General features: G+C 41.2%; 2 protein-coding genes across 2 annotated transcripts; both read right to left on the bottom strand.

Annotated features, from left to right (window-relative positions):
* Window positions 1–2,385: 2,385 nt before the first annotated feature.
* LOC125235995 lies at window positions 2,386–5,527 on the bottom strand. Its single transcript, XM_048142673.1, has 2 exons — window positions 5,453–5,527; window positions 2,386–3,070 (listed from the first exon to the last, which is right to left on the bottom strand). Exons 1-2 carry the CDS (start codon window positions 5,468–5,470, stop codon window positions 2,456–2,458), a joined length of 633 nt encoding a protein of 210 aa, XP_047998630.1. The 5' UTR covers window positions 5,471–5,527; the 3' UTR covers window positions 2,386–2,455.
* A 595-nt stretch (window positions 5,528–6,122) lies between these two features.
* LOC125236108 (tol-Pal system protein TolA-like) lies at window positions 6,123–7,997 on the bottom strand. The gene is made up of 3 exons (XM_048142804.1): window positions 7,077–7,997; window positions 6,507–6,618; window positions 6,123–6,173 (listed from the first exon to the last, which is right to left on the bottom strand). Exons 1-3 carry the CDS (start codon window positions 7,652–7,654, stop codon window positions 6,123–6,125), a joined length of 741 nt encoding a protein of 246 aa, XP_047998761.1. The 5' UTR covers window positions 7,655–7,997.
* Window positions 7,998–12,780: the final 4,783 nt, after the last annotated feature.

Genomic DNA, 12,780 nt, shown 5'->3' with positions numbered 1-12,780 from the left:
ATACAAATCTGTATACCGCCTGGTAATAAAACAAGATTCAGTCAGACTGATTTATTAATATTTTTCAATTGAATAATCGGTACATACAACTGTCTTCTTCCCATAGGTGTACTCAATTCGAAAATACAGTTTTGCATTTATAAGGATTTACAAAGTTCTCATTGCAGAGCCATCTCTAACAGCTAATGCTACAACTTTTGATTAAAACTCAACTTTACGTGGATCGTAATTGACAAACAACTTCGTCGTCGTCCTTTACATCATTTTGTAATTTGCGAAATATTACCATATTTCTGAAAATAGGCTACCCTCTAACTTAAACTTAAAGGGCTTAAAAGGGGCAAGAGAGAGAGAGAGAGAGAGAGAGAGAGAGAGAGAGAGAGTCATAAAGGTACGAATCTCTCGGATGCCGCCTGGAAAAAAGATGAATGAAAAAGTGACTTCAAAAAATAATCCAGCAATAGAATTAAAATTCCTACGCATAGAGCAGTGTGTCTTATCTAACTAAGTATACGAGGGGGTAAACTTCAAGACTGAGTGAGACGACCGAGATGTGAGACGTAGCGGATATCACAAACCAGCTTAAGAGGATACGGTAGCGAAAATGCTAAAATGGAAAGGAGCCCCTTTCAACTTGGGAATTTTAGTTAAATATACAAGTGTTATTAACTAGATTTATCGAAAAAAAATTGTCCATAAAAAACAGCTCAGTCAAAAGATATTTCAAAAAAATCTTTAAAATCGAGGTTCCGCTCTCGACTCTTTCCTCCTTCAAAACTTAATCAATCGGAACGAAATTTGAGAATCTGAATAACAATGAAATAATCTATGTCGGACCGTTTAGCTTTTTTGGTTAATTGTTACTAATCTTGAGTATCACACCCTTTTTTGCGCCACAATGAAAAAGGCCGTTTTTGGAAATTTTTGATTGGCTCTAGAGTCTTTAAAAAGCAGAATATCAAATCTGAAATAAACAGTTTAAATTTTTTAATCGTTTTCCTCTCAGAGAAATGATCGGTTACGCGCACAGCATTACGAAAACATTGGAAGTGAATATGTTAACATAAATAAATTACTTCAGTGCGATTTGCAAACTGCTTCTAATTTTAATAATCAAAAGACAAAAATAAGATTGAGATACGATATTGATTTGCAGCACCTATTAGAAGTGATTACCTACCTACCTTAGAAGTGAACCTATTAGAATTCAATTGGAATACTGAATGTGTCACATTTCAGTATTATGAATTGTTAGATTTCAAAATAAAATTATGCTTACAGCAGTTACAGCCAACAAATGTGCAATAAATAAAGGATCTTGTAAATAATGCGTTATTACATATCTTTATTTACATGAAGACGATATCAATTCGCTGAGACCTTTTAAGTACTGGCTTTTGATGGAGTGCTTACTTTGCGTTGTTTGTTTGCCTTTGAGCGTAGGTATTTATTACAAGTGCCGATGCAGAAATTGCGTCAGAAGTTCGGCCTTCTTTTTATTGGATATTCCGTTGGACGCTTTCAGCAACCAATAATCTCACAAGTATATCACGCCTCTATAATGTGTTTAGGTGCGTGTAGGTAGTACATATTTTTGAGCACCATGACCGACCTACTCGTATCTGATGAAATCTGGATTTCCTTGACTTAATAAAAAAATAATAATGAAATATTTATTTCAGACATTGAGTCCATATTAAAATACAATAAATAACACAAACAAATTAAATTAAAATGAATTGTAAAATTAAATTAAATTAGATGTAAAATTAAATTATATTAGAAGTAAAATTAAAACAAAATAAATGAAAAATAAATTAAAATTACATGTTGACCTATTGAGTAGAGAAATTAAATCTGATAATGTTACTCTTGTATTCTTTATTGGCTATTCGCTAGATGCACGACTTACACACTCGTTTTGTGGGCTTTTATATGTTAAAACGAAGTTCGATTAGTTTCAACGCCACTGATAGCTAGCGGGGTTGTGGACTGTTATTATTGACGTGAAATGATGAAAACATGTAATAAAAGCACTAATTTTAATTATTGGTAAACAAACACAAGCTTATTTACAGTTTCGTGACAGAAGGCAGACTGAAGACTGATAGATCATATTTCATAACATGAGGACAGTTTTTGAAAGTGACATAATTTTAAACTATGAAGGAGGTCGCGCACCAGCCAGTCGCCAACATACCGGACCCCCAGTGGAACACTAACCACTGGTGGCTACTGGCTGGGTCGCGGCTTCCTAGGTAAACTTTTGTTACCCTTCCTAGTGGCTACAAACCACGAGGAAGCGTAGGGTCAGCGACCAACACCACATCACCCTCACCAATTTGTCATACAGGGAGCGTAGTAGTCTACGGGAGGCGCCGACGAAGTTGGTCCCGCTGTCGGAAAACATACTTAGTGGTAGGCGATCCTCGGCGAACAATCAAGTGCCTGAGGCTCATGCGCTATCTGCAGTGAGTGAGTGCACAATTTCCAGGTGAAGCGCTCTGGTTGTGAGACATGTGTATAAGGCAACGTATCGTTTCTCGCGCCGTCTGTATAGCGTTACCAGAATAGGGCCAAAGTAATCAAGGCCGACGTGGGTAAATGGTCTTTTATGATGATCTAGGCGTTCTAGAGGTAAGTTACCAATCTGAGGTTGCATAGGTTTCGTGTTCCATCTCTTGCATTTTAGACAGGAGCTTGCTACGCTGCGAATGGTTCCTCTGGCTCTTGAGATCGAAAACCTTTGTCGAAGTTCATTTAGAACGAGCTCATTAAACTGATGTGAGGCTTTGACATGTTCGTGAAAGATGATGAGTCTTGAGTTGTAATGGCGGCCGTCAAGAATCATGGGGGATTTTGTCTCGTTATTCACTCCTGGTGCGGAAATAATGCGTGTGTCTTGACGCATGAGGCCTTCTTCATCAAGTATAGGGGCGAGTTTCTTAATCCGACTGTCCTTGGGCACTGGCTTCGAGGATCGCAGGTTTGTCAATTCCTCTGGGAAACTCTCTCTCTGGGCTTGCCGAACCAACATCTTCTCCGCTTCTATGATGTCCGCTGCGCGAACCTGGTGGGGAGATGTGGTGTGGTCAATATACAATTTAGAATTTGGGTGTATTGGTCGAGAGAGTTTAAGCCGGAAAAGTCGTGCGCCCTGGAGAACGCGGGCGGTGGCGCGAAGTAAACGCAGCCATGAGTTAAAACGCGTCGGATCAGGTACCGAATATGGAAGTGGGATATCAAGGAGCAGAATCACCAGATTTGATTTTAGCTCGGGGTCTGGTGAGGTCTCTTCCTCGTTGATGTGTCGCTCGGTCGGCCAAGCGGACGTCGGTTCAACAAGAAACTGTGGACCAGTGAACCACCGATGAGATGCTGTAAAATCAGTTCTTTTTGGTTTTGTCGCATCGTCAGCGACGTTGAGAGAGGTAGGGATCCACCTCCAATCGGATGGATTAGTGGTTTCCAATATCTCTCCCAACCGGTGTGCGACGAACGGTTTAAAAGCGCGCGCGTCACTCCGGATCCACTTTAGGACAGTAGTTGAGTCGGTCCAGAAAGTGGTTGCGGAGGGTTCAAAACGATGAGCTTGCAAAATAGTCTGTGCGAAACGCGACGCGATGAGTGCAGCTTGTAATTCCGATCTTGGGATCGAAATCGGTTTCAGGGGACTGACTCGGGCCTTGCTGCCGACGAGGGCTGTCGACACGGAGTCATCGCTGTAAGTAAAACGCCAATAGGCAACGCAGGCGTAGGCTTGTTCGCCACCGTCAGCGATTAAGTGCAGCTGAACGTCTGACAAGTCTGACCTGACCATGTACCAGCGCGGGATTTTTATATCGGCTGCGATCCGTAGCTGTGCAAACCAGTCTTTGGATTCGCTTACGTACATCTCAGGTAAGTCTGTGTCCCAGCCAATGCCTGCCCGCCATAATCTTTGAATTATAATACGACCCCAGATCACGACTGGCATCAATAGACCTAAAGGGTCATAGACTTTCATGACATTTGATAACAGGATACGTTTTGTCAAGGTGCCGGTCGGTATCTGGGGTACGGCACGAAAACCTAAACAGTCTAGGCGTGGGTTCCATTTAACACCCAAGACGCCGACATCACTACTGGGAGGCAGGTAAACGTCAGATATGGCGTCGCTTCGCAGTTCTTTGGGGACGAGAGACAACGCCTCTGGGTGGTTGGAAGTCCACGATCGCATTTCGAAACCACAAGACTTGTGAACTGTGACAACATCGGCGGCCATTTGAGCTGCGTCAGCAACGTTGGTGTGGCTTCCTAGGTAGTCGTCCATGTAGTGGTCTTCGATGATTGCTTTGCAGGCGGCGGTGAAGTTGACTTCGAACATCTTCGCGTTCTTGTTTTTGATGTAGAGAGCAATGAAGGGACTTGAGACTGCGCCGAAAATCATTGACGACATGCGGTATTCCTTGAGGTCGTTGTTCTTGTCGCGCCAGAGAAAACGTTGGGCGTCTCTGTCTCTTGTGGCGATTTTAATTTGGGGGAACGTCTCTCTAATGTCGCCGTTCAAGGCTACTGCACCTTCTCTGAAGCGGAAAAGAACGTCGAGTAGGGGAGACAATAGGTCAGGGCCTTGCAGAAGCATGCTGTCGAGGCTTACGTCTTTCGTCGTGGCAGCCGCGTCATGAACTGCTCTCAGCTTTTTCTTTTGAGGATGAAATACACCGAAAATGGGCAGGTACCAGCGAATGGAGCCATCTGGGTTTACACAAGAGGTATTTGGTGCAGGCCGATGGTGATAGGTCTTCGGATCGCACTCTTCGGCGTATCCCTTGCTGATGATGTCATCAATGAACTGTTGAAAAGCTGCGGCAAACGACGAGTCCTTTGACATCTGTCGCTCGAGGGCCTTGAAGCGTGACAGTGCCTGTAGGTAATTATCGGGTATTATTTTAGGAAGTTCCTCCTTCCAAGGTAGGCCTACTTCGTAGTGGCCATCGTCAAGTTGGCGAGCGGATAACTCAATAATGTCTACGGCTCGTTGGTCTTCACTGTTTTGACGTGGCGGGTATTTTGTGATACCCAGGGCGTCAATGTCGTATTGTCGTTTTAGAAGTGTGTCCAAATCTTCTGTAACGTGATGTATAAAATCGATTGGTTTTGACGACAATGAGTGTGCACCATGGAGTACCCAACCTAACAATGTTTTAGAGGCGACAGGGTCATTCTTCTTCCCGCACCGCACTTCCCGGCTCAAAGATAGATGCCAGTCAGGCGCGCCGATCAGGACGGTGGGATAAGCATCCGTATTTGAAAGTTCTTTTGTTAGACTCGATAAATGATCGTAATCCGTTAAATTAATCGTGTTTGGATATCGTGCGCGAAGTCCTAGAGGTTTCACGGCTCGTGCGTTTTCGATTAGGTAACGATCAGGGTGGTTTCGACCGCGTACATAAAAATCAACATAACTTACGTCGAGTTCCGTTGACATATTACTAACACCTTCGATGCGAAGACGCTCCGGACTCGTCGGCTTCGCTCCGATGCGTGCTGCTACGTCGGCGTCGATAAGCGTTGAGATGCTGCCATCGTCGAGTAGCGCTGTTGTCTCGAACGCGCTGTCAGGGCCCTCGAGTACGATCGGGACTACTTTCAGCAAGCCTCGGGGACGTCGTGGAAGTGAAGTCGATGGGGAAGATCCTGTTGCATTAATGGAGCAGTCAATAGTATTCGTAATTTTAGCGGATGTAATATCGTTATCGGTGCTATTTATGATGACAGGGCGTATAGAATTCTCAGAGGATGTTTGAAGATTGTTGCACTGATCGCTAGGAGCCGTGCCGGAGTTAGTCTCGGTTGTCCCTGTGCCGTGGAGAAGCGCGTAGTGGCGTCTAGGGCATCCGTCGACACCGCAGCGTTTTGCGCGGCAATTGTTCCACGTGTGTGGGTTAGACTTCAGGCAACGATAGCATATTTTAGTTTCTCGAACCCAGCGCCATCTGTCTTCTACGATTAGTTTTAAAAAACTCTTACATGTTTTTATCTTATGAGACCCTTGTTTACAATACGTACAATGTTCAGAGGTTGTCTCGTTAGACACCGTAGTATGTATTGTTTCCTTTTTTAATGGAAATTTCGGAGCATTATTTCGTGGTACGTTTGAGTACGCTGGTGGCGTTGGCGCCTTGACTGTACTGTCAGCAACAAAATTAAATTTTAATTGTTTGTCAGCCTCAATCAAAAGGAAACGTGACAGTAGTTCAAGTTTTGTTACACTCTGTTGCTCTGGCGTGTGAGCAGCTGCATAATCTGTAAAGCGCGACCTGGTGTGCTCACTCAATTTCACCAAGATGCACCGAAAAAGCTCCGGGGAGGATAAATATTCTGTTTGTTTGAGTAATGTGAGCGTAGTAACAAAATTTCGTAATTTGTTCGCTAACGTATTTAAATCCTGAGCAGAACTTAGCTTTTGCGTGTTCCGTAGGTCGGCGACTTCGCGAGCGACCAGCAGCTCCGGGCGCGCGTACGTCTGCTCGAGCGCCTGCACGACGTCGTCGGGCGAGCCGCAGGTCCACATGAGGGACGCGACGGACTGGTACGCTTGTCCGCGGACGGCGACGTTCAGGCGGTCTAGGTTCTCTGAAGGGGAAAAGTTGATTTTACTTCTCTCATAACTACTTTTAAAAGCCATCCATTGACCGACTTCACCTGAGAATGTAACTAGCTCGGGTTTCTTTGGTCTGTTTGAAAGTGAGTTTATAGCCTGAGAAAGTTTCGTTATGGGGTCTATTGCGGAATGTTCAGATTGTACTGTTAGTCTTGGTGCCACAGTTCCGTAGTTATTTTCTAAAAGGGCTTGAGTGGGTTTCGAGAATGTTGCTCGGTTGACAGTTGGTACTTTGAAAGATACCGAGTTGGCGGCGGCGGCCGGCTGTAAAAGAAGTCCTGGAGCGTCGCTCGAGGTGACAACCGGTGCCTCACCAGGTATGTTTCCATGGCATGCTACAGTCATGTTAGCATTTTGTTCTGAAACCCAAGTCGTAGTGCGCCTTTCAGCGTTATGATCAGAAAAATACGAACTACGTGAATTGACGGACTTATCTGAAGCTTCCAGAGCGGCGAGTCTTGCTTGCAGCTCCATTTGTTCCGCTTCGGACTCGAGGCCTGCGAGCTCGCGCTCGCGCTGTGCCTCTGCCTCGGCTTGTTTCCGTGCGAGTACGGCTTGCTGACGCGCGAGTTCGAACTCGAGCTCCGCCTGTTGCCGCTCGCGGTCCGCTTGTTGACGCGCAAGCTCACGTTCACGCTCCACCTGACGCCGCATAGCTTCTGCTTCGAGAGCAAGTTTCTGTGCGCGGACGGTTGCCGCAGAACGCGAAGAATGTGTGCGCTCGGTGCGCGCAGTATTACTGTGAATACTAGAAACAGGTTTAGACGGTCGTGCTTTGACATCGCCTTCGTTTTGCGAGCTAGTTCGAGCATCCAGGCGTTCAGCGTCGTGGCTAGGTTGTGCCACGTCGCCTCGTATGCTTGAACTGCTTGGCAATGCCGAAGCACCGTCGTCCGTCGCAGCCAAACCCGGCCGGGCGCTGCGCGGTGAACGTTGACGACGTTCGCGCTGCACCCGGACGGATTCCGTAGCCGCGGGGTCTGCCCTCGTCTTACTACGTGTTTCCATCGTAAATAATGTAGAGTAATGTAACTAGATAAATGACAATGAAACTACAATGACTTACGTGAAAATAAAAAATTGAAATTTAATTTCGACGGAATGGTAAAACTACGGCGAGAATGGACCAAAATGATAGCTAGCGGGGTTGTGGACTGTTATTATTGACGTGAAATGATGAAAACATGTAATAAAAGCACTAATTTTAATTATTGGTAAACAAACACAAGCTTATTTACAGTTTCGTGACAGAAGGCAGACTGAAGACTGATAGATCATATTTCATAACATGAGGACAGTTTTTGAAAGTGACATAATTTTAAACTATGAAGGAGGTCGCGCACCAGCCAGTCGCCAACAGCCACTAGAAATATTGTTTGATATGTCACGCCCATGGATAGTAAGTGTTATATTTGAGACAATAAACATCATTCTTTCACGCACGTTTTCAATACAAAATCAGATTTGGGAAGATAAAATTAACAGTTCATTTAAAGCAAATTGTTTACCTACTCATCATATTCTTTTCTTGTTGCTACCTACGTACAATTGGATACCTAAATGTTAATAAAAGTATGAACATTGAACATGAGCACAGAAGTATCGACGAACGCGCTAAGGAATCTAATAAGGGAATTTGAGAAACGTGCCGCATTTATCTCTCAGAAAATGTTCCTTCATTATTCACAAAAGGGTTAAACAGAGTATCGAATAGTAGTCACTTGTAGTCTTTTAAGATATGAACGGCATGAACGCCGTTGTTGATTCCTACTTCAGTAAAGTAGAATTTAAAATATGCGATTTCAATATTTGCAATGCTGCAAAACGAAGTTTGCTGAATTATTTGCTTAGAATTTTTCTGTTTAGTGTAAGAATATTGAGTAAATATTTATGTGATGTACACGCATTGGTAAACCATTTTATTTTGTAAAAAAAATTGAAATAGAAACGCATATTCGTACATAAAAATATACGGTTTTACATTTAATATTGACGATACTGTTTTTGCATTTCAAAGCTACCGTTTAGTTAGTCTTTAAACTGTTTTATTTTTATTGTCCTATCTACAGACTGGAATATGTATGACAATAGGTATATAAAATACCTAGAAACAAACGTAATCTTAAAGTACCTATTCAACTGTCGTGGCAATAAAAGTTCTCTCAATGAGCGGGCCAGTGTTTTTAAACTCTAGTTCTTTCTAAATATTATAATATTCCTTTCCATACCACTCCATAACAAAGCTAGTATTCTAGTTTCATTTTACGAATTCTTTCGATTATGCGATTACTTATCTGACCTCAGTTTTATTTAAACTTTAAACCTATTAAACCAATAAATATAAAAATAAATTTATTTAAACCTATTTATTTATTTAAACTTTATTGCACAAATTATCAATAAAAAGTACAAATGGCGGACTTAACGCCTTAAGGCATTCTCTACCAGTCAACCATTGGGCAAAACTGAGATAGTTAGTTTGGTGCACAAGATTATAAAGCCAGTATGAGATTTTAACGATTAAATACAAGTCGATACCTACTATTATAAAATAAACATACACAAATACAATAAGTAAACCTACATATATATATATATGTATTAGTATAATACATATATATGAATAAAATACACATATACATAAATAAATAAATGTTTGCAAATAAGTATTTGCAAACATTCGAGATTAGTCTACTTGATGTCTCGCACTAGGTACATGTGCTTACGCAACCAATCCTATTCCAATGGGACAAAAAAATATCTGCCAGAAAAGTCACAAATTGACCCGATACACTTTTTATGGCAGTTAAAACTTTTATTTTTTCCGCTTTTTATTTTTTGCCACAGTTTCGTTTTCTTTTAACCCCTTATTTGCCAAGAGTGGCCCTGAAGCTTTAGTAGTTTCATGTGCTCTACCTACCCCTTTACGGGATACAGGCGTGATTGTATGTATGTATGTATGTATTAATTTCCGCCAACCGATTCCATTCGTATTCAATTTTCTAGGGCTCAAACTATGGATAAAACATGAAAATGTATTCACATGTTTTTACTACGTCAATCACTTTTGTTCAGTTGCGACAAAAAATAAAATAATGACCTAACCACAAAACTTAAACTTGGGGAAAAAACCCCGACACAATGGACCGATTTTTATGAAACATGGCTAAAACACTCCCGACTAACTCAGCTTTCAAACGAAACAAACTAAATCTAAATCGGTTCATCCGTTCGGGAGTCACGATTCCACAGGCACACACACAGACATACAGACAGACACGTCAAACTTATAACAGGGGACCGATTTTTGAGTCTCGAACGCATGAATTCGCCGTTCGAAAGGTTACGTTGTTTTCCACAGACTTTCGAACGGCGAAATCATGCGTTCGAGATGCAAAAATCTGTCCCCACACTGAGAGAAATTTGCATTGTGAATTTAACAAGTTCGACTTGTTGCGGTTTATCCGTTTGAATCAGCCAAACGTATGTTTACAACAATATTGTCAGGTTGTTTTTATAAAATCGACTTGTTGATTCAAATATATTGCCGATTCAAATGACAAGTAGCTTGTTGTTTGAACCAAAGAGCACGTAGGCGCTATTTTAACCAAAAAACTTGTTGAACGAACATGAAAACTGGTTGTATTTTAATAATAATAATAATCTTATAATAATCTTTATTGCGACCATGGTATTTGACACAGTTGTTATAATAAAAATGTACAGCAGCTCATGGACCCTGATAAGGATATAGCAATTTATCAATTAAGCAATTCATACTTCTTACTTATCTTATAAGTATAAGTACTTAGCCTAAATGTTACAATAAACATTTTGTTATTAAAATTCAATTAGTATCATCAGTCATAAACTCCGACACTGCATAATAACATTTCTCCAGTAAAAATGACTTCAGTGAGTTCATAAAAAGATTAGGTTTTTCTATTGTTTTTAACGCGATCGGTATTTTATTATAAATCTTTATTGCGCTGTAATAAGGACCTTTTCGGTGCTGCCTGTCGTTTTTGCGTCGGGTGTTAAAAATGTGCCCTTTATGGAGTTTTAGTCTCATTGTATATTATAACTGCCAGTGACATGTTTGACAATTAGTAACGTATGTCAGGTTGACAGTTTTAAACTACAGGCAGTCGTGGTAGAGGCAAATCGATCAAATGAATCTATTATGTAGTAACAATAGAACGGACTGTGTACTGATGTTTGTGTGATCAATCACATTAACTATTAATTGAATTTATGAGTACTTTGTCGTGCGTAGGAAAACTACTAAATAATGCTGAGACAAACATACTGCCAACGTAAATAACAATACACACTTAGTCTTTCCAGGTGAAAAAACCAGCCAAGAGCTTGTCGGGCCACGCTCAGTGTAAGCTTCCGTAGTTTCCCGTATTTTTGCAAAAACTGTTCACCCTATCAAGTTCAAAATAATTTTCCTATAAAGTCTTTACAAAGTTCTACTTTTTTGATTTTTTTTTCATATTTTTAAGGCACATTTTTTTTACTTTAGGAGCGCTTATTTCCGAAAATATGAGCATTATCAAAAAAAAAAAAATTAAACCCCAATTCATTTGTACATACCTAACCAACAACATATCACACGTTAGGGTTGAAATTAAAAAAAAAATACTCCCCACTTTACACTTTATAGAAAGAGCGTACGTACACCCATCTTAAAGGCCGGCAACGCACCTCCAACACTTCTGGTATTTCGGGTGTCCATGGACGGGCGTAATCGCTTACCATCAGGCGACCTGTCTGCTAGTTTGCCTCCTACACAGTATAAGGACGACTCAGTAGTTAATCTCCCGCGATCGGTGTTTGCCACTCTCGCACGTGCCGCGCGCGACCTTGGCAGCGCGGCGCGTACTGACGCGACCAGCATCTTCCAGTTTCGCATGTACTCTCTGCACCTCGCTCGCGCAGAGCGCTAGTCAAGGACAAACCGCGCGGCACATAATTTGTTAGAAGAATTATTACTGAGTCGTGCTTATACTGTGCCTCCTATCCCATAAAAAATAGACGCCGGGAAGGAGTACACTCCTTGGCAGCGCACAAGGAAAGAAGAAGTAAGCTAAAACGATTTATGCTAGTTGGTGGAATGTCTACTTAGTAAGGATGGAAACCGGCCGTGGTAGAATGAACTACTTAGGTCCAAATGGTAAAAAAAATATTTTATTGTAACACTTTGAAATTGCCAAACATTGCATTGAGAGGCTTATAAAAGCTTACACGGTGTTTATTACAATTCTGAATTTGAATTGTTCCTTTCATTCGATATCATATCCAGCAGACCATTGTTTACCACGAATTCTGTGTGGGTGCAGCGTTTCAATTCGTTTTGGCGTTATATGCAGATTGCAATGAATATTGAAACGTACGAGATATTGGAAGCCTTGTTGTGTTTTTATGTAGCCTTGGGTACCTACTTTCTGACGTAACTATTGGTTCGCAGAAGACACTTTGTACCTAACTTTTAACCTTTAAATGCATGACCTTGACAAAGAATTATTCAAATTTGAATTTTGACAAGCTGTCACTAGAGTCCAAAATGCATGATGCATATATACATCACTATGCATTAAAGGGTTAATTAAAACTGTCATGCGCGTGTGTGATTTCCAATTAATTTCGAAGAAAAAGTATTAGTTGTTCGATTTGATTATTAATTGTTGTTGTACGTGGTCTAAAAAATACATATATAGCATTTCTTGTCACATAACAACCAAAATATAAGCTGTCTAGCAACACGTATGCTATAGCAGTCGAAAATTTGCCATACAAATTATGTGTCCCAGACTGACTGAGCGTCCGCGAACGTGTTAGGTAGGTCTTATTTATACGTCGATGGCAAAAATAAGGAGTCTCTGTAGCCAATGAACGTTCTAGCAACTTGCAATTCCAGAGGCAATTATTTATTGCTTGCAATTTTACATAGCTGTAAAAAAGCTAGGTCAGATTTAAGGATTAAATATTTGTACGCAAAAATGTGCTAAAATAAGGATTGAAAATGAATATGTATTTCCCATCTGTTATGTACCGTTATTTATACAAATAAATATTTTGATTGATTGAGATGTTTCAATTTAACACTCCGCGCCTTCGTTGAGCTCTGG

The sequence above is a fragment of the Leguminivora glycinivorella genome, chromosome 18 (genome assembly GCF_023078275.1).
Source record: "Leguminivora glycinivorella isolate SPB_JAAS2020 chromosome 18, LegGlyc_1.1, whole genome shotgun sequence".
Classification (NCBI taxonomy): Eukaryota; Metazoa; Arthropoda; class Insecta; order Lepidoptera; family Tortricidae; genus Leguminivora; species Leguminivora glycinivorella.
This window is presented reverse-complemented; position numbering and strand designations above follow the sequence as displayed.

Coding starts and splice junctions, on each gene's coding strand:
- LOC125236108 (XM_048142804.1), bottom strand. CDS start 7,654: ATGGAAACACGTAGTAAGACGAGGGCAGACCCCGCGGCTACGGAATCC. Junction 6,619..7,076: donor GCTCTGGAAGCTTCAGATAA/GTCCGTCAATTC, acceptor TTTCCCCTTCAG/AGAACCTAGACCGCCTGAAC. Junction 6,174..6,506: donor GTGCAGGCGCTCGAGCAGAC/GTACGCGCGCCC, acceptor TGTTGCTGACAG/TACAGTCAAGGCGCCAACGC.